This window comes from Toxorhynchites rutilus, chromosome 2, assembly GCF_029784135.1.
Source record: "Toxorhynchites rutilus septentrionalis strain SRP chromosome 2, ASM2978413v1, whole genome shotgun sequence".
NCBI lineage: Eukaryota > Metazoa > Arthropoda > Insecta > Diptera > Culicidae > Toxorhynchites > Toxorhynchites rutilus.
This window is the reverse complement of record NC_073745.1, coordinates 244,501,384-244,527,342: the sequence shown is the minus strand read 5'-3', so window position 1 is coordinate 244,527,342 and position 25,959 is coordinate 244,501,384. Positions and strand designations below refer to the sequence as shown.

The 25,959-nt window shown below is 36.5% G+C and overlaps 1 protein-coding gene across 1 annotated transcript in view; it reads right to left on the bottom strand.

Moving 5' to 3' along the window:
- LOC129764553 (uncharacterized) overlaps nucleotides 1-25,959 on the bottom strand; it is a 132,007-nt gene that overhangs the window by 93,791 nt on the left and 12,257 nt on the right. The window contains exon 2 of the mRNA XM_055763755.1: nucleotides 6,410-6,584. Within this exon, the coding sequence (XP_055619730.1) occupies nucleotides 6,410-6,436 (27 nt within the window). The 5' untranslated portion in view covers nucleotides 6,437-6,584. The remainder of the gene's footprint in view (nucleotides 1-6,409; nucleotides 6,585-25,959) is intronic.

The following is a 25,959-nucleotide window of genomic DNA, read 5'->3' as shown; positions in this document are numbered from 1 at the left end:
TCGGGATGCTGCAGACACAAAGAGATCATGCAATATAATGGCCGCTGAGGTTGACCAACAGAGAGTCCAAACATAGATGGAGAGAATCCGAAGAAAAGGACGAAAATTCATCCAAACTGTAATGGAATAATTTTTGAAATATTTTTTTCTGAAAAGAACAACAAATTATCTGCATCTATATAAATAACAATGCAAGGCCAAATGTGTTGCTAAGCGCAAAACCCGAAGAAGGAATGGTCCGATTTGAGTCGTCTTTATTTTGATGTATTTGTATTGGCCCTTGTATTAATATAGCGGATAAAAAAATCGGAAATTTTCCGGAAAACTCTGAAGAAAGTTCGTAAAATTCGGTGAATTGAATACCCATATGTTCGAAAATTATATCATGATCAGCGTTGTTAGTCCATTCGATGTTTGCCCTAATGAAATATATCTTTGTTCGAAGGTGGATATGGATTTTCAGACGGAAAAACGCATTTCTTTTCTTCTATCTATATGAATGTCGGAAAAAAGTAAATTGAGCATCTCTAGTGGACAACACTAATTATTCTTTTTGTGTACTGAGGCACTCTCATGCATTGTTTCAACCTGATGTATCAGTTTTAGGGTGATGCTACAATAGGCAAAACCTTTTTAAGAATTTGATAAAAGTTTGATGAATTCGAATCAAGTTTAAGTCTCGAGGTCCGAAACCGAGTATTTTTGTGGTCAACTGTGATCAGCGGTAGAAATCCCTTTGACAATCTAACATGAATAAAAATGGAAGGCCAATGTTTTGCTTATCGCAAAATCCGAATAAGGAAAGGTCCGCTTTGAGCCAGCTTCATTTAGTTGTATTTGTTGTATTCTGTTGTATTCCATAGAATAATGCACAACGGTCCAGGAGGTGCATTTAAATGAAAATTAGCATCTAATATTTTTCTATATTTTTTCTTGAAAGCTGAAGTTTTTTACATAACATATCCAAAAAACAGAGAGTTTTGTTTTCATTTTTATGTTATGATCAGATCAAATAGGTGTTTTCTTTCATTTTTGAGCTAAGATTTTTCAAAGTTTGGATGTTTAGGTTGCAATAGCTTAACCGTTACTGCGGAGAGCACCTTTCAACATGGGTTTTGTCTTTCGGGGACATGTTGGGGGTACAGATTGAAAAAGTTTAGATTCTATCGCTTATTGTTCATTCATTTTTCGATGTATTTTATAAATGGCACTTGGAGAGCTAAAGCTTTTATAAATATACACAAAATAATTTTGGCGTATTTTACTCCGCACTCAATCGGTTAACGAACAGAAAATAGGAACATGAAAAAATCCAATTTTTATGCAAGCTTAATTTTCTAGCTCATTGGCTTCAAATTTATGTATCGATCATCTAAATCAGTGCAGGAGTTCAAAAGTTATAAATTCAGGGAAAAATACATTTTTGGAAAAAGGGGAAATTTTTTTTTGTTGACTTTGAAAAATCATAACTTTTGATATGTTATGTAAAAAACATCAGCCTTCAAGGAAAAATATAAAAAATATAGCACCCTTAGTCCCAAGACTATGGAAAATATTAAAAAACAAATACAATCAACAATAACTAAAACAAAACTTAAATTTTCTGTAACTGTAGTATTCTTTCAGAAAATCTGATTGGCTTTAATTTGATATTTCGATCTCTTGAATCGGTTCAGTAGTTCGAAAGTTATGAATTTTTGAAAAAGTTATTTTTTAAAAAGGGTAAAAATTAAATTGGTAACCCTAATGAAAAAAATTAAAAACTACGGGTCTAATGTCTTGCGATAAAGAACAAAATTACCACTTCTCACGAAAATCCGAGAAGCTTTGGCATGGAATGGCTGATTCTTAGATTTACTTCTTCTACTCAATCTAATCACTTCTTTGAGCTCTTAAGCACTTCCATATTGGTTCTTTTCTGCATATACTTTGAGTACGATCAATTTCCACAAGTTCTAGACTAGACTAGATGGTTGAGTTTCAACCTCAATGGAACATTCCATACCAAGTTTGAATGACATGAATGATGAAAATCACATAATGATTGGCTTCAACCAATAGTTGGAGCAAAGTTATTACGTTCACTTCCATGAACTCGGTCGTTCTACAGCATACTCGTATAACGAATTTTATGCCAATTGGCAGCACCATTTCAAATAGCAGTGAACGTCTCTCCTAAAAACATTGGCAATTTAAGCAACTTTGCATACTTCAAATACACTCGACAAAAAAATTAGAGGAACAGAGTGCGAAGTCTGAAATTTAAACTGATTTTTGACATGCTGTATCTTCGTGAAAACTCAACGCATATCGATGGGAGGCGCATCATTCTTAAGCTACAACTTTCAGATATTAGAATATTTTACGTACATATTTTTATCTTAGTGTATGTAGGTGTTGTAAGCAATAATATCGGGAAGAAATGAAAAACCATTTTTTCTTTGTTTTTTCAAGAATATTCTGGACTAACACAATGTTTTTCCAACCAACTAAACAGCAAATCCATATAACCTAATCAATCAGCTTTTTTTGGTTCTAAGAATGTTCCTGTAGGACCTTCCCACACCGAGATATTTCAGTTTAAATGAAAAATTACTGCTCCGTCTTTGATGATGAATAATTCAATAAACAACCATCGCACCGCAAATCGAAAGGCAGTTTTTAAAGCTCCAATAAATTTTGCATAAGAATATTTTGTTACTTTGACAAAAAAAAATATTTAAATTTTTTGCATTGATTTCAAAAAAGGGTCTAGAACAGGATTTTCATAGTGCTTTACAAAATCCACTGTAGTTCTGCAAATATCGCAGTAAGTTCTAAGGTTTCCAGGCAAATTTTTAGCCTAGTGTATTCCCTAAACATCTGTGAACGTTTCATATTGATACGTTCAACCGTTTTTTCTAGCCGATTTTTAAAAGTTTGGAGTAAATTAGAGGAGCATTTAATCGCAATCGTATCAGAAGTACAAAATCCTGCGCGACTCTCAGAACAAACGATTCGTAATATTCGTTTCCATTAGTTTGTAGGTACAAATATTGTAAGGAGTGACGATACTCACACATATTCATACGCATTTCCACAAATACACGCATTCTTTACCCACAAACTTATAAAGACCAATGTTACGAATCGTTCACTCTGAGAGTCGCGTATGATTTAATACTTCTGGTACGATTTGCGATTAAATGCTCCTCTAATTTATTCCAAACTTTGAAAAATCAGCTAGAAAAAACGGCTGAGCGTATCAATATGAAACGTTCACAGATGTTTAGGGAATACACTAGGCTAAAAACTTGCCTGGAAACATTAGAACTTACTGCGATATTTGCAGAACTACAGTGGATTTTGTAAAGCACTATGAAAATCCTGTTTTTGGCACTTTTTTAAAATCGATGAAAAAAATTTAAATAATTTTTTTTCGTCAAAGTAACAAAATGTCCTTGTGCAGAATTTATGGAGATTTCAAAACTGCCTTTCAATTTACGGTGCGATGGTTGTTTATTGAGTTATTCATCATCAAAGACAAGGGGGAGTTTTTCATTCAAACTGAAATATCTCGCTGTGGGAAGGTCCTACAGGAACGTTCTTGGAACCAAAAAAAAGATGATTGATGAGGTTAATTAAGGATTTGCTATTGAGTTGGTTGGCAAAAAATTTTGATGGTTCAGAATATTCTTGAAAAAGAAAAGAAAACCCGATTTTTCATTTCTTCCCGATATTGTTGCCTACTACACCTACACACACCAAGATAAAAATATGTACAAAAAATATTCTAATAACTGAAGGTTGTAGCTTCAAAATTATGTGCATCCCATCGATATGCGTTCATTTTTCACGAAGTTACAGCATGCCAAAAATCACTTAAAATTTCTGACTTCGACTTCTTGAAAAGTGTCTGAGTTTTTCATTCTCAATGTTTTATAAAAAAAATTCTAACTCAAAAACTATTAGACCTAAAAATTTAAAAAAAAATTAAAAATTAATTGTAGCATTTTGTTTGAATTTTCGTTAAAGAATATAAATCCAATTAAAAAAATATAATGAGCAAAATAATTTTAAGATAATTTTCATTTTTCTGCAAAACATATTTTTTTTTAAATTCTGAAAAAACTATATGAATGGTCCAAACAATAACCAACGAGTCATCCATTCATCGAGAGATGGCCAAATTTATAGAAAAAGAGCTTTCTAACAATAACTTTTTCATGATTTCTTTGAAAAACTCGTAATGTTCTACTCGCAACATTTTTGTTTGTTGATTCTCGGATTCAATGTTGTTTCTTTTGATCGAAAACAGTTTTTGAATCGTTTTTATTCATCACGTATATATTACGATGCGGTCATGATCGTTAAAATTAGAAAATTAACTACCTAACATTTTTTTCTAATATACTCTGCTATGCAAACTCTTCCAACATTAAATTATAATTAAATAGTTTCAATCTGTACGCCGCCTAGTAATTATAATACATCCACTCCAATTAATCAAAGTCGGCTGCACTTGTACACAAGTTCACACATTGAAGCTTCGGTTTCAAACTCGTTTTCATGATATAGTTAAGCAGTGAATTAAACTGTTGCAGTCTCTATTGGGTGCTACCGGTTTTCCTGTCCCCAACTAGGAATATTAGGTAGCAAGTTAAGCACAACCAGAACAACTTTATTGGATCAGAATTATTGATGAGGTATAATAAGATCGAATTTAAAATTTCAATGGCAAGTTCACTATTCTAATAGACATCTATTAAGCGTAGGTACTAAACCGTGTAAGCACTTTGGCAGTAAAATCTAGGTGGAAAATATCTATTACCGGCAATCAATTTTTATTAGTGCATAACATTGTAATTATTATTATTCCATATGTATCTTGTGTGCGAACGCTGGCGCCATTTTCATGAAAAACATTGATGTTATTTTTGTCCATGTTCGATCACTGTCAATATAAGGTTGAATTTTGATGTCGACCGATATACTAGTAGAACCAATCAGCGTTCGCATAAATTATCAATAAAAATTAAACCGAAGCCCTGAGCGTGGTAAACCCTGCTTTAGCAAAAAAAATCGTCTCCGATTTTTAAACTTTGTACATAATGTGGCAGCTATCCGAATTTACAATGTTCATTACTATATAACTGATGAAATTATCTTGTATCTTGTAAATACGAGGAAGTGTAATTATAGAAGTCGTACCGCATGACACCATACAATAAAATCCAAACATACAATGAAGAGTGTAACTGCGAACTTCTCCTCACACGATGAGCTAACATCTAGATAATTTTAGTTTTTCAAATCCGCATTCAAATGATCGACCCCTTCTAAGTGATCTTCCAACGCTTGTAATGCATCCGCTTATCGTTCAAGCGCTCAGCAAATATGCAATCGATTGTTTCACCTTTGGAACCGTTCGTTAAGGCTTCCCACGATCCATAATCATCGCACTATAAATAGCACCCATCGCGCAAGCTTTGAAGATGATTAGTAGCCCTACTGCAGTGCAAACACCAATCGATAGAGTTGCGACATCCGTTCACAGCTCGTGATCATCAAATTTACACAACGAATTAGTTCACGGGGTACTTTTCGGGGTGCGGAACGAAGGGGTGAATTCCCAGGTGCAAAAGCAGCTACTCGTAAATCATTGGAAGAGTCATTTCCTTGTGCGCGGTTTTGCCTACGATCGCTTTCCGTATATGTTTAATTTAATGATGAATCTTCATATGTGCGTCTTTCAACGCCACCACAGTAATTGCGGAATTAAGTGCCCGCTAACAAGCGATGAGTAACGGCAAACTCTGGGTTAGCCTTGATCTTGTACCCTGACGAACTTAACCGTATGCGTTCTGTGTTTAAGTCGGAGAAGAGAAGAATAAAAACAAAACTGCAATTAACACGCAGTTGGTTTATGGATTTCATAAATTTAATTACCGTTTCGTGAACTAGTCTTCCGATGTAATAAATTGGCGTCCCAATGTGTTGCTGATGGTTATCATGGTTGGTGGAACGAAAATAAGATTAAGAACCAAACGAACGAAATGACGAGGCCATGGGAGAAATAAAATCAAGTTTTGAATTTAAAAAATACAACGAATATGATTGTAGTGTGCTTTGAGTGCTAGAGTGATCTGCATAAAAGTGAAAATTAAAAAAAAAACGATTCTTACTAAACAATTCCATGCTGAAATTGCCAAAAAAAAAATTTTTACGTATTTTATGACCATAGTAATTTAGGGATTAAGAACAACCCTCTTCTACATATTCTGGATTTGTCTGCTTTCCATTAAGATGTCACAGAATAAAATACCAAATGGTCTGAGAATAAAGTTTTTTTGCAGGAATAAAAAAAATCAGTTTTATTGCCAATCCAATATTCAAACAACCAAGCTTCTATCAAATCAAAAGTACTTACCACCACTGCATGTATCACGTTCACCATTGTCAATCACTATAAATATACGCTACTGGTCCAGAAAAAACGTTTTTTTCTGACGAACGATAGATCAACGTTTAGTGACCCGCTTGTCTTCACTTTCACCTGTTGGATTTTATCTCTCGGTAAGCCACTATTGGATGTGAACCACTACCTGTGAATAGAATAATACAATTGATAAAGTCGTTTGCTTATTTCGAGTGATCGCCAATCACTTTCGGATGGCTCTATCGGCAGTTGAAGCTTTGGACATGTTTTCCCACAAAATTAGGTGTTGCATGAAGTGAAGTTGTGAATTCGCGTTTAGTTAATCGTTCAATTATTTGATAAAGCCACTGTTGTGCGATACAGAATTACGTTTTCTCATATTTCTATACATTGTGTATCACTAATAGAAATTCGCCTAAACTGAAAAAAAGATGTTTACAATGCACAATGGTGCTGGAGGTGCAATTAAGTGGAAATTAGCATTTCGAGCTCAACAGTTATTCTCTAGACAAAAACTGTCTTCGACAAAGTTGTTACATATAACAGAGCGCTCATTTTTATGTTATCAAAAATAGGGTGACCAAAATTTTCGATGAAATGAAAAATCTAATTTTCTCATCGTTCGACAATGTTGTATTCATAGTTATTTGAAACATCTTTGTAAAACAAGTTTTTTTTCTATCTCTTGAAATAACCGATATAGCGCCTTTTTTTATGGTCCAGAAACGCCAATTCAAGATATCGTAAGCTGTGCCAACAATTTATGGTCGACATATACGCGAAGGTCGAGGTTTTGTGCTCCCGTGGCCGAGTGGTTAGCGTCAAACCTAACATGCCGGGGGTTCGGGTTCGATTCCCGTTCTGGTAGGGGAAATTTTTCTTCAAAGAAATTTCCTCTGACTTGCACTGTGGTCACGCGTATTCTAGAGCTTGCCACTCAGAATGCATTCAAGGCGTGTTATTTGGCATAGAAATCTCAACTAAGTACTAATGAAAATGACGCAAGTAATACTACGTTGAGACGGCGGAGTTCCTCTAGGAACGTTAGTGCCATATAAGAAGAAGAAGAAGATATACGCGAAGGTAGAGATTGAACGACTGCACTTCTTACTACACAATCAACAAAAGCGGTGCGAGGAATAGTACATTCACTTGCGAGACACTATCATGAGCAACGCCGACACAGCTTTAGTTATAGCCAGGCCAAAGCGCAATGCATTGTCATGACATTGCGCGTGTGTTCAAACACAAAATGAAGTTCGATCGTATTCGTCCCCACATATTGTTGGTTGTATTCTGTTGAATGGAAAAAGCGCAATTTTGCATTCTGTTCAAGCTCAAGTCCAATCGAGTTGAGCAAATGTGACAACCTTGCCACGCAATTCAATGTAAACAACATTGGTCTCCATTTCTATGAAGAAAAAATAGTAATGGTTTTTCGGGTGGAATAAACACGCAAAATTTAGCATTCAAACACATTCAAAACAAATTTAGCATCCAAACGAAATCGAATAATAATTTTCATTCAAATTTCAACAATTTAGAATTATTTCCGGAATTATGCCGATCAGATAGAGAGTAAATTGAACCACAAATACGGATGACTTATTTTGACCATTGTTCCGCGACAAGGCAAACGAATTTAAGAGTGTAAAAGTCGATTTCGATCGAATTGTAAAATCCGATCACTCATATGCATATATGAATATTGAGTTCTACGAATCGGTGAAGAGTAATAAAAACATCCATGAATAAAGGAAGCAATATGGCTGTGTTTCAAACTTAGATTACCGATGTGAATACTCCTCGATTGAATGACAACGATAAAATAACGCGATTCCAAACAGGCCGATTAATCAGCTCCATTGAAGTAAGCTGGCGTATCGCTGTTTTCCAATTTATGAACGAGACCAAGCTGTTATAAACTAAGCCATGTTGAAAATCACATGCACGTATTTTCTAACAAGGAGACAGCAATAAATATTGATTTTCTATATTTCATTTTTTCTACTTTACGACAAACTTATATTACTTTTTTCAGTTGACGTTTAACTTTTAAGAGATCAAACATGTCAGTTACGTTAATGAAATACACCAAGAAACATCATATAACTTTCGTTCAAATCATTTAATACGTTTTTTTTTATCGGTCACTTTCGATTTATTTTAAAGATCGTTAAAATATTCAAACACACTTAAAATACATTAGTGTGTTTTATTCAACACTCAAAATATTCACTAGAAATAATTTATTGGCAGAACAACGTTTGCCTGGTCAGCTAGTTATTTATATTTCTTCCCAAAAATATGCTCTCTTCAATTGTTTGTCATCATTTCTGGGGCAAACATAAACAATGTTTAATGGCGTCATTCGAAAGAGCATATTTAACTCTACATGATGTGTGATTTCAGAAACTATGTTACATTTTGTGTTTGAGGAAATTAAAATTGAAACCATCAGCTTTTGGGTAAAAAACCATCAATAACTTTGAGTCGGATTGAGATATACTGAATCAAGTTGCTGTGGCTATTGGTTACGGTGACTCTAATGTACCAGTCGTATTCACCAAACGTCTGGCTCGCATTTCCATCACTTCAGGAGCAACGCCGCCTATCTTGTTTCAATTCGCATTTAGAGCCTCAATACAAGAATTTTTCCATTGTTACTTTTCGACGAAAAAATTGACCTTATTTTATCTTGGTTTCAATGTTGATCGACGCGTCTAATTGCATGAAAACCTCACTGAATCTGCACGAAACATTAAAGGAGCTGCACTGAAACTGAAACGCCAAGGACGGCTTCAAAACGTGTTCTCGAAGAACGGAACCATCTATGTCAAATTGCACGAGAACGTTCCGGCGGAACCGATCTTTGATTTGGAAAAAATCAAAAATAACCCTATCCTAAACATGTTATTTACTCCTTCCAAGAAAACTCCATGATTCCCTTCCATCAACTTTCCATGTTATTATCCTTCCTGAAAGTCAAAAACTACAAATAACGCAGAGGGATACATCGTCGGACAGAAGACATATTGAGTTCGCATCGGGTCATACTATACGGCTATTTAAAGACGACAATCTGTGCTACAAGTGTCGTTTTGACAGTGTTGTAATTGTCCTTTTCAGTCTCAAGTTATAGCGCGTCAAAGATGGAGTCCACCAAACAAGCCATATTTTAAGTTTTTACTACCTGCGAGGTAAAACTGCAACGAAGGCGGCCGAAAAAATTCGTATAGTTTATGGACCCGATACTGTAACGATTCGCAAAGCACAGCGTTGGTTTGGTCGATTTCGTTCTGATGTAGTGGCTGTCAAAGATACACCCCGTACTGGTAGGCCAATCGTCGTGGAAACCGATAAAATCGTTGAAATCATCCAAGTAGATCAGCATGTGTGCACTCGCTCGATTGATCAGGAACTGGGTATAGACCATAAAACCGTTTGGAACCATTTGCAGAAGATTGGATTCCAAAAAAAGCTGAATGTACGGGTGCCACTCGAGTTGATGCAAACAAATCTTTAAGACCGAATCAACGCCTGCGATGCACTGCTGAAACGGAACGAACCCGACCCATTTTTGAAGAAGATGGTGATTGGTGATGAAAAGTGGATCACGTACGACAACCTGAAGCGAAAAAGTCGTGGTCGAAGCGCGGTGAGCCGGCCCAAACCATCGCCAAGCCCGGATTGGCGGCCAGGAAGGTTTTGCTGTGTGTTTGGTGGGATTGGAAGGGAATCATCCACTATGAGCTACTCAACTATGGCCAGACCCTCAACTCTACTGTGAGCAGCTTGACTGTTTGAAGCAGGCGATTGACCAGAAGCGGCCAGAAAAGATCAATAGGAATGGTGTTATTTTCCACCAGGACAACGCTCGGCCTCACACATCTTTGATGACCCGCCAGAAGCTACGGGAGCTCGGATTGGATTGGTGATACTAAGTTGGCCTCAAAAGAGGCTTGCGAAAACTGACTGTTTGAGTTTTTTGCAAATAAGGCGGGTGGGGTGGTGGTTTATTTGGGGGGGGGTGTGGTATAATGAAGTTGCCTTCTAATTTTAATTTTTTTTTTGGATAATTTTAAGTATGTTAAATAAAGCGTCAAATTTCGATCAGAAATGCGACATTTCTTTTCCCCCAACTCAATATTTGCACTATTTGTTTTGCTGTTGCTACTGGTGTTGTTCCTGCTGATGCTGCAACCTCCCACTTTCTGTAGTTGTAGTTTTTATAGTTTTCAATTGAATTTGCGATCTATGCCACATTCACAGTAATGAATGCAAATGAAATTGAAATGAATGGTGCCATTTTCATCAATTTAGTGCTCCTGATTTCCTTTAGCAAAGCCAATGGATGCTCGCACGATGTCTCTTGTTTATCCTCTGTGTTGATGCCGGTTAATCGTGTCAATGATATTGCATGTCCTCAGAGAAGTATTGCCGATATTCCGCTAGCCGTTATGAATGTTGCTTTGTGTGATGATTGTGTTAATCTTTGTCATATGAATGCACAAAGTCTGTGTGCTCATCAATTAAGTAAATTTGATGAATTTAAAAATTGTTTCTTTAGCAGCAAAGTTGACATAGTATGTGTGACGGAAACATGGTTAAATGAAAACGTAAGTGATACAACAATTGCGGTTGATGATTCTAACATCATAAGGAATGATCGCAAGGCTGGTTAATGATGATGATGACCCACCTCATACCCCTACGAAGGTTTGAACAGGTTGATTTATCTTATAGATAGTATTTATGTTTGCATTAAAGTTAAGAGACCAGCATTACAAAGCAAAAACAAAAACGACTCTGTTGCCGGCATGAATTTCTATAAATCGAACATTATAAATTGGCGGAAACTGTAGATATAAAAAACAATGTTTCTATCCGTATCGACATTTACATAATCATAGTCTCAACATCAGATCAAAAGCTTTCTCAAGGCCTGTCAAGAAAATTTCCAACCCGGGAAGACCCTTGACTGATTGGGAATTTAACCCAACATCTAAAAGTGTCAACTAAGAACATATTAGAGATCCGCCACTATTCAGAAATACTCGATATAACCATCTTATGAAAAGATAGTTTACGACAATTCTGAATGAGCCATCCCCATTCCAGTTTCCACTTCAGACCCCATATAAAATTTCATTTTGTATCAGTGCTCTGCCAGTGTTCATTATTAACATAGTCCAGACCTACCAAACGCGCGCGAGGCTCAAACTTTCGTAGAAAACGCTCGTTATTATTTTTTACAATATACATTAACAACAAAGAAGATAAAAACATCATCATCATCAGTACGAACATGATAATTTTACCTGTAAATGAATTTTGTAAGTGTCAATCAATTATAAACATAAATAAATTATGAGGCAAAAATTTTATGGAAACCTGTTTACAAAACAGATTTTACGTGTGAAATACACATTTTCTTAGACTCTGCCATTGTTGCCGCAAGTTTTTTTTCTCTGGGCATCGAATTGAAAAAAATTATACCTTTATACAACAACGAATTCTGTGACCTACTAAACATAAAGTTGGGTCTACCGCTTCAATTGAATAATATGTTATATAACTTGCTTTGTGAGAAACATTTGAATTTTTCTCACGGAGATTCGGCAGTAAGTCGGGTCTCTTACATGGGCCTCCCTCAGGGCTCCTGTTTAAGCCCCCTTTTGTACAACTTCTATATAAGCGACATCGACAATTGCTTTACACAAAATTGCAGCCTAAGACAACTTGCAGATGATGGAGTGGTGTCTGTCGTAGGATCAAACGAATCCGACCTGCAAAGACCCTTACAAGATACTTTGAACAATTTTTCAACCTGGGCCATTGGGCTAGGGATCGAATTCTCCACGGAGAAAACAGAGATGGTGGTTTTTTCTAGGAAGCATAAGCCAGCAAAACCAAAGCTTCAACTTTTGGGTAAACCGATCACTCATGCTATGTCATTCAAGTATCTTGTGGTCTGGTTCGACTCCAAATGTACTTGGGGGGCCCATATTAGGTATCTGAGTAAAAAATGTCAACAAAGAATAAACTTTCTCCGTACAATTACCGGCACCTGGTGGGGAGCCCATCCCGAAGATCTTATAATGTTGTATCGAACAACTATTCTCTCAGTGATGGAGTATGGCAGTTTCTGTTTTCAATCAGCTGCCAAAACACACCTCATTAAACTCGAGCGAATTCAGTATCTTTGTCTCCGTATCGCGTTGGGATGTATGCCCTCAACGCATACCATGAGTCTCGAGGTTTTGGCAGGCGTACTCCCACTAAAAGATCGCTTCAATTTATTATCTCTTCGGTTCCTCATCCGGTGTATGGTTATGAACCCATTGGTGATTGGAAATTTTGAGCAGCTGATCGTGCTAAATTTTCATTCTGGATTCATGACTTCATATCATGAATTCATCTCCAAGCAGGTTGATCCTTCTTCGTATATTCCCAACCGTGTTTGTTTTCCTGACTACATCAATTCCTCTGTGCATTTTGATCTGTTCATAAAGGAGAAAATCGATGATATTCCAGATTATCTTCTATCGGGGATCGTTCCTACGATCTTCAATGCAAAGTATGGGCGTATCAATTGTGATAATATGTACTTTACTGATGGGTCCACTATAAACGAGTCCACAGGATTTGGAGTGTTCAACGAATTTTTTAGCACCTCCCACAGTCTTCAGAATCCTTGCTCAGTGTATATTGCTGAATTGGCAGCGATTCACTGGGCGCTGGACAGCGTCGCTTCACGACCTGTTGAACACTATTACATTGTAACGGATAGTCTTAGCTCTGTCGAAGCTATCCGTTCTGTGAGGCCGGAAAAGCACTCGCCGTACTTCCTTGAGAGAATACGAGAAATTTTGAGTGCTTTAACCAGACGCTGTTATGTCATTACCTTTGTCTGGGTCCCTTCTCATTGCTCAATTCCGGGTAATGAGAGGGCTGACTCATTGGCAAAGGTAGGTGCAATCGAAGGCGATATTTATCAGCGTCAAATCGCCTTCAATGAATTTTATTCTTTAGTCCGTAAAAATACCATCGCTAACTGGCATAAGTGGAACGTAAGTGGAACGAAGATGAATTGGGTCGGTGGTTTCACTCGATTATCCCTAAGGTTAGCCTCAAACCATGGTTCAAAAGTCTGGACTTGAGTCGGGACTTTATTCGCACCTTCTCTCGACTCATGTCCAATCACTGTTCGTTAGACGCGCTACTCTTTCGTTTTAATCTTGCCGATGGCAATATCTGTGCTTGTGGCCAAGGTTACCACGACATCGAACACGTTGTTTGGTCGTGCGAGGTGTATCTTGTTGCCAGATCGAATTTAGAAAACTCTCTTCGGGCCAGAAGAAGACAGTCCAATGTGACGGTGAGAGATGTGTTGGCTCGGTTAAACCTTGATTACATGTCCCAAATATATGTCTTCCTAAAAGTTATCGATCTCCGTGTGTGATTGTTCTTATATCCTTATATTCTCCTTTTCCTTTTCCTCCGCGAGAAAGCAAATCCCTTCTTACTAACAATAGAATAAGGTGAAATGTAAATACATATTAGATATAAGATAGGCTTAAGAATTGAGTATGATGAATGTGAGTGTGAACATTGTCAACATATCCTTATATCCCTTCCTTTTCCTGAAAAAAATGTCACCCTTCTAAACTCGAGCAAACCGCGAGTAATCGGTTCTCTACTTCATTAACACTAGAATTAATGAAAAATGTTTATATATACTTGTAACAATACAGATAGGAGATTGGCTCCTTTAAACTTATGTAACTGAGCCTATAAAAATAAACGATTAAAAAAACATAAAGTTTGCTGTTCTTGCATCATTCGCGTTTCTTGTATTATATCTATGAACATCACTTCCTCTTTCAATTCGATCACACAAATATCGAGACAGCATACCGTTTAAAATTTTAAAGATGAACACCATTGTCAAGTAATAAATTCTTTGCTTCACAGATAGCCACTATAGCGCGTCCAACATCAAACTAGAGGAAGTGTATCTACTACATCTTAAAATCAAACGCATTTGCAAACGCTGCAATCTCGTTAATTGTGTATTGTTTGCAGGGAATAGGATCGACGAGCAAAAATCTATATGCGGTGAAATCAAAGATTTGTACAAATTAATTTTACTGCTAACTGTCAGCTCTATCTTCAAACGACACAAAACGCCGTACTTCTTTACAATCTTTTTGATGACATTGTTAATGTGAGACTTAAAAGTTAAATTGTCATCAATGATAACTTTTAAGTAAGCGGGAGGCGATCTGGCGTAGTGGTAACATCCATGCCTCTCACGCTAAAGGTCACGAGTTCAATTCTCACTCCCGACATTCTTCCAAAAATGGAAGTAAAAGTGACGAACCAGCCAAATGAGTTGAAAGTCACTATAATACAGATAAAAAAAAACTTTTAAGTATTTTATATCTTTCACGCGTTCTAATGTCTCACCGTCTATTTCGAAATTAACGTCAATTAACTTTGGGGATTGGAATCACAAGGGATTCCTTCCAAACCTTTGGCACGTACCCAGTTCGTAGAGATTCATTTATCAGGTCGAGCAGATCGTGTCCAATGACATGAAAACAATCTTGAATCACTTTTGCGTTGACTTTTGCGTACCAGTCGATTTTTTCAATGAAAAACAAATACCTTTCAAATCAGCAAAAGTGATAGGTGAAAAACAATTTAGTCTGCAATTGATAATAATCGGCTGTATTATTTCGACAGGTTCACTAACCAACTCAATACTTTGGTTGATCAGTAGAATACTATTAACGATATAACTGTTAAATTTATCTGAAATAATTTGGTCTGACTGTTCTCCTGACCCTCCGAAAACTATGGAACGCGGTATACTATTTTTAGAATTTAATAATGTTTTTAATATTTTCCATAGTCCTTTGCTATTATTTTGATGTTCATCGATTTTCCTCTGTATATATTCACATCTAGTCTTTTTCAAGGCCTGTGAATATATGTCTCAGGCGAACATATTCCAATCGTTTTCTAAATTAGTTCTTACAAACTTTCTGTACTTTTTGTCTCTTTTGTGTTTGAGGCGCAGCAGATCCAAAGAGTACCAGCTGTTCGAATTACTCAAATCAATATATTTTTCAATTACTAATTTATTCGTACACTCTTTCAAAGTATTAGTTAGAACAGCTGCTTTATCATTCAGATGTCCAGTAGTTGCTTCAAAATCCAGGCTTGCCGACACAAGTTGAGACATAGCTTCTCGAGAATATTGTTTCCAGCATTTGATCTTTACCTTGTTTCTATCACAGTCCTTCTGTCCATTCTCAATGTTAACAAAAATTGTCTCATGGTCAGTTATTTTAAATTTGGCCTCTGTCGGAGAATGAACAGTAGCATAATTTGAAAAGACGTGATCAATTAGAGTTCTACTATGTTTAGAAATTCTAGTAGCTGGTCGAGGTGGTGGAATTTGCATTTATCACAAATGTAATATTGATTGCAGGGTTATTACTGCTTCCAATCCTTTGACGGAACTGGGGGATGGTGATCGTATTGAATATTTATTCATTGAGATACGAGTGAATCACAGAAAATTTTTGCTTGGTGTGATTTATTCCCGTCCTGAATTTGATTGTTCCAACCTCCTTGACCAGAAGCTCTCCGAACTGTCATTAGCTTATGAGAATATAATTTTGACAGGGGATTTCAATACAAATTTGAAAAAAAGTTTGCGCTAAAACAACTCGGTTCAGCGAGGTTCTAGAGAGGTTTGGGTTGTTTTGTGTAAATAATGAACCTACTCACTTATATCCTGGTGGAAGCTTGATCTTCTATTAACAAATGACAAAAATTTCGTTCTAAATTTCAATCAAGTGTCAGCCCCAGGTTTTTCTCATCACGATATGATTTTTTCATCTTTTAACATAATTCGTTGCAATGATGATAAATCGAAAATTTTTCGGGATTATAATCGAATTAATTTTTCTGAGTTGCAAAACATATTAAATGACTTGGATTAGTCATTATTGTATAGTATCACTGATTCTGATTTGACTCTTGATTTCTTCAACAAGCAGATTATTGAAATTTATGAAAATTGTGCACCATTAAGAGCTCATAGTCCCAAAGCAAATGCGCCTTGGTTCAACAATAACATTTTGAATGCTATGATAGCTAGAGATGTTGCATATCGCCCATGGAAAAGTAATAGAAGTTCTCAGGACCATTTTCAGTTTAATAGACTTCGCATGAAAGTTAACCAAGCCAAATCTAACTATATGACGTCTAGTTTAGAGTCTGCGACTTCAAGCAAAGAACTTTGGAAAAAACTCAAACGACTTAATGTTACTGTGGGTCCGTGTAATAAAGGAAAGCATATGAATACTAGTGATAAGATAAATTCTTTTTTGGTGAAAACTTCACACATGATCCGGAATTTCCTTCAATACCACCTCCTAACATTGATGGTTTTTCATTTGCTTCGTGTAACGAGTTAGAAATTTGGAATGCCATATTTCAGTTAGTTCTAATGCTATCGGTATGGATGGCATTCCTTTGAGGTTCATTAAAATGATTTTGCCATTCGTAATTACGCCCATAAAGTATCTCTTAATTTTTTTATAACGACTGCCCAATTTCCTCGCGCTTGGAAAGCTACAAAGCTAATTCCATTTCGTAAGAAACCTACGTTTACTTGTTTGAACAATCTTCCTCCAATCAGTATTCTATGTATGTATGTCCAAGGTTTTTGAGAAAATTTTGAAATTTCAAATTCAAAACTTTATTCAACGGTTTAATCTGTTATTCTACTTCGGCGTTGCTTAAGGTTCATGATGACATACATCAATTTATTGACAAAAAAGGGGTAGCATTTTTGCTTTTAATAGACTTTTCTAAAGCATTTGGTGGAGTTTCTCACGTCAAATTATTGCGTAAACTGCCCTGTCAGTTTAACTTTAGTCGTAAAGCTGTTTTTCTTATCAGTTCCTATCTGAACTCTCGCACTCAGATAGTGGAAATTGATGGAAAATTATCCAGCTCAATTAATATTTTATCTGGAGTACCCCAAGGATCTGTTTTAGGTACTCTTCTCTTTTCAATATTTTTAAACGATTTACCATTAGTTTTAAAATTTTGTGTCATCCAAATGTTCGCAGATGATGTACAACTTTATATTTGTTCAACTGATGCTAATTTAGAAGATTTGGCTCAGTTAATCAACACTGACCTGAAGAGTGTTTGGAAATGGTCCTCGGATAATCTGCTTCCTATTAATTCATCAAAAACTAAAGCAATGTTTATTGCTAGGCGTCACACGCGCACAAATTTACCAGACATAATCATCAATAATGAAAAGATCGAATATGTTGATAAAGTTTCCAATCTTGGTGTCATTTTCCAATCCAACCTTGAATGGAATGTGCAAGTGAATTCACAATGCGGGAAAATATATGCAGGCCTACGACATCTTAGACTCACAGCGGTATGCTATCCGTTTCAACAAAAATTAAGTTATTTAAAACCCTTCTTTTATCTCACTTTTCTTATGGTTCCGAATTGATTTTGAACGCTCCAGTCTCTGCTTACGCTCGATTGAGGGTAGCAGTTAACCACTGTGTTCGATGGGTTTTCAACTTGTTTAGGTTTTCTAGCGTATCAAACTTACAACGGCAACTGTTGGGATGTTCGTTTCGTAATTTCTTCAAATTAAGATGCTATGTCACTTTATTTAAAATTATTCATCACGGTCCTCACTATCTCTTCAATAAATTACAATCCTTTCGGAGCGCTAGAGTTCGCCACTTCGTTCTCACAAATCACATTACATCTTATTATAGCAATACTTTCTTTGTACGTGCAATTATTTGGTGGAATCTGCTTCCAACTGACATAAAATCTATTAATTCTTTCCCTAGATTCCGCCGTGAGTGTATCGGCTGGCTGAATGAAAGGAATTAGCAAGGAGTTAGATTAATTTTGGAGTGTTAAAAATGGTCAACATGCATGATAGAGTTTAGGTTAATTTTAATTTTGTTTTTGTTTAAATTTTGTTTGGATTGTTTTCAATTGAATGTGGTGTGAACAACAAGGTATCCGATTGTAGAATATTTATAAGGGTGAACCCTTACTCTACAAGTATAAATTAATGAATAAATAAATAAATGAAATATTGACAAGTTCTACATCGCAAAATATTGGTCTTGATAAGCTCTAAAAGTCGTACGAAGACAGTTCTGATGTAGAATTTGAAACATAAAAGTTAGAGAAAAAACCGCTTTTTCATGGTCACCCTAATGCAACTTAAGAAAAAAACGGCTATTGGAGTAAATCGTGCCACCAATCGGGAGATTGGGCTCCATAAAGATAGGTTGGTGCAAGCTTCATCCCGTCGTGGGTTCAAAAGCTCTAAAGTGAAGTAAGCTGCTTCCGGAAAACATCACCCATTGAAGCAGTTTTATTGGTTTGTTCAAATGCGTATTAATTATCAAATCATGTCGAACAACCTAATTCTTGCAATAGCCAGAATTTTTGTCAAAGAGTTTGATATTCCTGAAGATTTCAAATTTAGTAAAACATGGGTGCGAAATTTTAAGAAGCGTTTTGGCATCCGGTGTCTGAAGATTTCGGGAGAGAAACTATCTGGTGATGCCCCTAGCGTGGAACCCTTCAAACTGGATTTTTATCTTTCGTGCAAGAGCGAAGATTGACTGCTGTATACCTGTTCAGCAGTCAATCCGAATGAATCAGCTCTTTTTAATAAGACTCTTCACTTTGATATGCACTGAAGAGTCTACTCTTCCGGGACTAAAGATGCCAAAAGATAGAGCAACCTTTATGCCATGCGCAAATGCTACGGGTACTCACAAATTGCCGATGTTTATTATTGGAAAAAACTAAGAACCTAAGGGCTTTCAAAACATTCAAATACCTGTTGGATATGTCGCATCGAAAAATGCATGGATGACTCACGACATATTTCAGAAGTGGATTCACGAGTCTTTCGTACCAAATATTCGAAAAATTTCCAGTAGAGTGGGAATCGAACCGAAGGCAGTTCCCCTTCTTGACAAATGTACAGCCCGTCATTTCCAACATGAGCTGATTTCGGATGACATCTTGATAGAGGTAATTTCTACTAAGGTTTCTACCGCCAAATATGACCCCTTTTCTACAGCACATGAACCAACAGGTCATTCAGATTACCAAAACAAAGTACCGACAAACTACATCTTGAAATGCCAATGAATCTGACTTTAAGCAATGGATTACGAAAAACAATCTTAAATCTACTACGCTCGCGCATACAATCTGACAGACCGAGAATCAATGAGTAGGCTGATTTAAAACTGAATATTCTGAATATAAAAAAAAATCTCTGGGGTTTTTTTCATTCAATTGTATCTCTTACTTTAAATAAATACCAATAACGCCTAAAAATACACAATAGCAACAGGCACACAATACAGAGCCACACACGGTTTTTGCGTATACGTGTTACGATTTTGCGCGCGAGTACAGAAGGGTTAAAGACGTTTGAAGCATGGAGGGATGTCTCCGAAACAGTGATTCAACTATCTAGGAAACATACGAAACGAATGTATGGAGATTGACTCAAATTCATAATTTCTATTAAAAGGTGTTGATCAATTTCAGAATACCTTATTTAGTATGGTAGCCCTTGTGCATTCCAACTGTCTTTAGTTACCTTCAACAAAATGGGATTGAATTAAGGATTCAAGTTTTACCAAGACAACGACCCAAAACAAAAGGCACATAATGTTTGCACATGTCTCCAATGCTCTGTACGTGTGCCCGACATGGGATACTTCCTATTGGGATGCAGCTGACCATTAATCAGCAACGCTCCCTAGTCTGTACCCCATATCTAGCGTGGTGCGTCTTTCTCGACTCGAGGAATCCAGGATAGAATGGTCACTAGCCGGCGCAATCATCAGTTCGTGTAGAGTTGTCATGAGCGGTACAACCTTTGGCTCTTGTTGAATGATCAGTGGACTGCACAACCTTTGGCCTGTGTATCTGTAAAGAGTGTGTGTATGTATTGCCGCGACTAAGTAAAAGTTTATCGATCGGATAGGAGGGATATGAAACGGGGACACAACGAAGGAAACATCATTAAACGTTGACATCGGCGTTTCTGAGGAACAGGTATAGATGAAGCAGAAGATCAGGATCACGGCTACCTAAGATATCCCGGACGGGGATCTCCGATTGTCTGCCTTGTGCTCTCAGTGCTTTAGAGAGCTGAGAGCGAGCAGTATGGAACCTGGGGAAGCGAGCAGAATGTTTGCACATGGTTACATTACAATTGCTCAAAAATTATTGATACTCCCCCAAAACCTTCCGACATCAAAAGATGGAATTCTTAGTTTGTGAGTATAAACATCAATAACGTTGGGTACGATTCAGATATTGTAATTTGATTGATGTAATTGTAATTATAAATAAGATTGACATGTAATTTGAAATATAAAAGTTAGAAAAAAAAACCATTTTTCATGGTCTAACATGACACTAACTCTAATAGTTTGAAGCAATTTTGAAATACAGGAATAATGCCCCCCGGGATTGATGTCAAACAAAGTGCGATTGAAAGCTTGTCTTCCATTATAAGGTGTTACCACATGGCCTAACAATTAATTCAGGGTTCTACTGTTCACAATTAAATAGATTAAATGAAACGAAATCACAGTGATTCAACACTGATGAAATTCTGAAACTATCCGAATTTTAATAAATAAAAACTTCATTCAAAAATTGAACCAAAACCGGGGATACTTTTTAAATGTCCCAGTGTATAAGAGTGAATTCTGTGAAAGGTGAACAAAGTTAGTTCAACTAGAACAGTAAGCAATGCATTGCGCTACTGTTTGTCATTTAATTCAATGAACAACCTCAATGCCATTGAAGCTAATGCAATTTCATTTGACCAACTTTTTCCTGTAAAAAAACGATGGTCAAATGTTGAATACAAATATTTCAACTTAACCCGACTACGAGCACTACAATCATAACTGTTCAACCCATTTATGTCTTCAAGTACATGAAGATAAATACAAAAAAAACCCTGAATCATCACAATCAATTGGATGGTGCACACGCATTAGACAAACAATGCCCCTAACCACAATTTGGCCGTTTTATTATCACATCGCGCGCGTGTCGACACGAGTCATAGCAGCAGCAGTCTCCCCCTCAAGCGCTGGGTAACGCAGCCCCTATCATTGCGACGAAGCCCCAAGCTATTTGCACCGACCGCGTCGAGCCTTCGTGTCGCGCGGAGTCTCGGCGCGTGGTTTTGTATTGGGGCAGGTCGTGGTGTGGTCGCAATAAATTATGCATGAATAGAGTAAACCAATCGAACCATCCAAACATAACCCGCCCGCGGCATAAATTGATAAGTGTGCATATGTGTGTAAGTATGTGTGTGTGCGCCCGCTTAGACTCGGTTTCAATGCTTTCTTTCCGTCGATCTCATTCCATTCCTCTTGCTCTGCGCAGTTCCTCACGGTGCCGCCAGCTAGCGGCGTGGTAATTGAATTTCATTGCAGCTGAAAATCAATTGGACGGCTTTTGCCTTCTGTAAATAAGTGGGCCCTCTTTCTGTTATCAACATATATATTCGAACGAGGCAAAAGAGGGTAGGGCTGCTCTCGGAGATTATGCAATTATCTCGTTCTCTCATTTCACTGAGTTTATGCGTGTTATAGCGAAAAGGGGAATATTTGGAGTGAAGCACTTATCGATTCGAACGATGAATAACATTGCACACTATTGAACCATTTTTTGGTTCTTGGGTGGGAGCCTCGTGCGTAACGGATAGCCAACGGAGGCTTCTTCGGAATTCACATAATCATAGCGAACTTCTTTTGCCATTCATACAGTTGCCAAAATCGTAGAATTCTTTATGAAGGTCATCAAATACACGCAGCTTTCGCGTTAAAGTTATATGTTTAATTTTGTGTAATTTTTGTGCAAATTGGATTTCGGAGAAATTCGGGAAAATTGGTTCGTTTCAAGGAACGTTTCCAAGGCTTTCTATTTCTCATTCCATCGTTTACACTCAATTTACATTAAAACTCAACAATTGCTCAATATTTCACTATTAATTATTTTTAATTAATGTGTAACGTGAGAATTGCACGACACTTATGAGACAAGACATAACACTTATTGTTCTTACTCGTTATTATAAGAGTTTTCTTTCCTTGATCCGTTTTGATTTGTACACCTTTCAGATAATTCAGTCTCACATATTGGGTCATTTAAAAGTATCCCCAGCTATGTTCAAATTTTTAATGAAGTTTTTTTTTCAATTAAAATTCAATGGGAATAAAATATACATTGGGCATTACCCCTTTCACTTTTTCAGTATCACCCTGATGTCGTCTATAGACGACGCTCGTAGCGAAAGGGTTAACTATAACTTTCTCTATTTTTAGGGTAATTTCATCCATGTAAAACTACAGTGGTTTATCGGCGAAAACCTTTTTAGATGGTTTTCAATACTTGTTATGCCTATGTTTTTCCATCAATATCATTATAATTAAGATTAGAAGGAACAATCAGATTGAACTAAGAAATCTAAGAACTTTTTGTGAAATAAGAATATTACATTAGAAAAAACGTACTGGTACCCAGGGCCCGAAATCTTCGAAGGTGAAAAAAGAAGACCGACTCTACTCTCAGTAGCTTCGCTTCGACTAGAAGTGCTTCGGCAGTCGCCCACGACAAAAAGTGACTTGACTAGAAAATGAATTGACTAGCGTTAACTAGCGAGGATGACTGGTGAACTAGTCCAGTCAGTGGTTATTTTAACTGACTCCACTAATGAATACAAATCTGCCTCTTCATTCAACTGACTTCAATCCACACTTCCATTTCCCCCTGACACGTTTCATACCCGCGTACGCAATATTATTTTTACGTCCATATAAAGAGGAACGAAAACATGATTTCTGATGCAAAAAATAAGTTACCCCATCAATGGAAGGTTTATTGTCTACCCATAGTGAACTCAAACCAACGAACTTAGACATTTATCAAGTATGCTATAAAGGTCCTCGCGTTAGTATTAGTTAGTATTATGCGTGCAGAATAGCACACACACATACTGTACGTTATTTTATACATGTAAGTAATTTTCGTGTACGATACAAAAGTATCTAGCTCACCTGTAGCGTATGTCAAACCACGTTGAACTCAAACATCGTTGCAGAATGAAATGATATCTCGCGTAACTTTTGAAAAGGTCCTATGTAACAAATGTAAACAAATCGAGTTAATGGATGCACGCTATTAGTTTTCAATCATTGAATGTATTACAAAAACAATCGTTCACGTATCTATCTTCTTCATCTTTTTGTCGCCGATACAAAAAATATCCAATGTACAGATTCGAATTTTAAGCACCCGGCTGTTACTTCCGACGCCACTTTCCTCCGACGGCCGAAACGTCCGAAATAACAAAGCAGTCAATACAACTCGCAGTCGTACTTCGGTCGTTTTGGAATTTGTTTCTTACAGGTGTTGCTATCGATTTCAGTGCAGTTCAACGAGTGATAACAATAATAATCAGTCTTTAGAACGAAATGCTGATATTTGGATTGTTGTTCATTAGTTAGTTTCAATTTTTTATAGTGCAACGTAATATGTCCAATGTGCAAACGCGGGCAGTCAAAACGTCCAATGTAACATTTTTCGCTCCGAGGCTTCAACCTTAATCTCAAATCACGGAACAATAGTTACGATTGGTTTTACGGAGTTATTCTTGACAACTAGTGGTGAAAACAGTGATAAATATTGATAGCTTTTAAGACAATTCGCGAAATAATGTTCGGGTCTTCAACTACGTTTTTCTCGAGTTGGCGAAAATGTTACATTGGACCTTTTCAAAAGTTACGCGAGATATAGTCGAGTCAGTAGAGAGAGATAACGACTAAACGCCCGACTGACTGTTCAGTCGTTTTGGCGGAGAAACTGCGTGAAGAAGCCAAAAGTTATTACTAACTGAATACGGATATAGTCAGTCAGATAGTCAGCTGACTATCCTACTATCCTCAGTTGACTATGACTATGCAGAGCCCTGCTGGTACCACTCTCCTGAAACCATTTACCCGAATGAGGAAACATAAATACCAACAAACCAGGTTAAAAGTTTTGTCGAATCTCCTGATAATAAAAAAGAATAAATCAATACAATATGAATACAATACAATACACACAAACACAAATTTCTTCATAATTAGTGCGCTAATCAAGCAAATGGAACAAAATTTGGCATATGGTGGTTTGACACTCGTCCTCCTCTCTAACGGGGCGGGCTGAATAACTCGAGAACTATTCAAGCAAATGGAATCAAACTCGGTATATAGAGGTTTTAGGGATCGATCAACGATTCTATGGTGGTTCGACACTCCTCCCCCTGTCTCTAGAGGGGCTGCCATTCAAATGAAATTGTTACTGGAGAACTAATCAAGCTAATGGAACTAAATTTGGTATATGGAGGTTTTAGGGTGCAATAAATGTTTCTATGGAGGTTTCAATCCTTCCCCCTCCCTAAGGGAGGATAATACACATATCTCAATCAGGCATATTCCGACATGACAATAAAATTTTTTCGGAAAACTTTGAAGGAAAATAGGAAAATTCGGAAAGGCCAATTCACATATGTTCTACAATTACATAATGACATGCGTTGATAGTCCATTTGATGTTAGCGCTAACCAAATTGATCTTTTTTCGAAAGTAAAAATGGATTTTAATGTGATAAAACGCACTGTCCCATCTTCTACTATCTATATAAATAAAAATGGATCGACGAATGTGTTGATAAGAGCAAAACTCGAGGAAGGAATTGTCCGATTTAGGGCTGTCCTTATTCTATCATATTTTCTGTATTCCATGTAACGAAAAAACATGTTATTTGCAAGTGGTTGAAAAATCTTGAACGAAAATTATGTCTGAAAATAATCTAACATTATAATGACGAGTTTTGTAGAAGTACTGGGAATTTCATAGTAAAAGGTAATTTTAAATTGTAGATTAGAAGATCAATCAATAGTTTTGCGGACCCACGAATGTGCGCTTAGTAAGAAAACGTGAATGTGACAATGAAAAATAAATTGGGTTTTTTTTACTCAAGTGTAACTTTTGAAAAGGGCGTATCGATTTTAGAAAGAGAAATCTTTGATAATTAATATTTAAAGAATTATGAGTCGTACAGAAATAGTGTCTTAGAAAAAGTTATAGAATATAGATGTTAAAATGTGAAGAAAATATAAACTGAGAAAAAAATAGTATCCTTTTTTTCATTTCCAAAAAAAACTTTAATTTGCAATATCTAAAATATGTATGTTTTAATTTTTCTTCAATTTTTTCATATAAAATAGAAGTCACAAACTTTGTGGAAAATCAAATTTTTATGATTTTCCGAAATTTAGCCACAAAAATATTTTTACCATCTTGAACTCATTTTTTTAATTTTCTACATGACTTCTATTTTATATTTATTTTATTTTCTT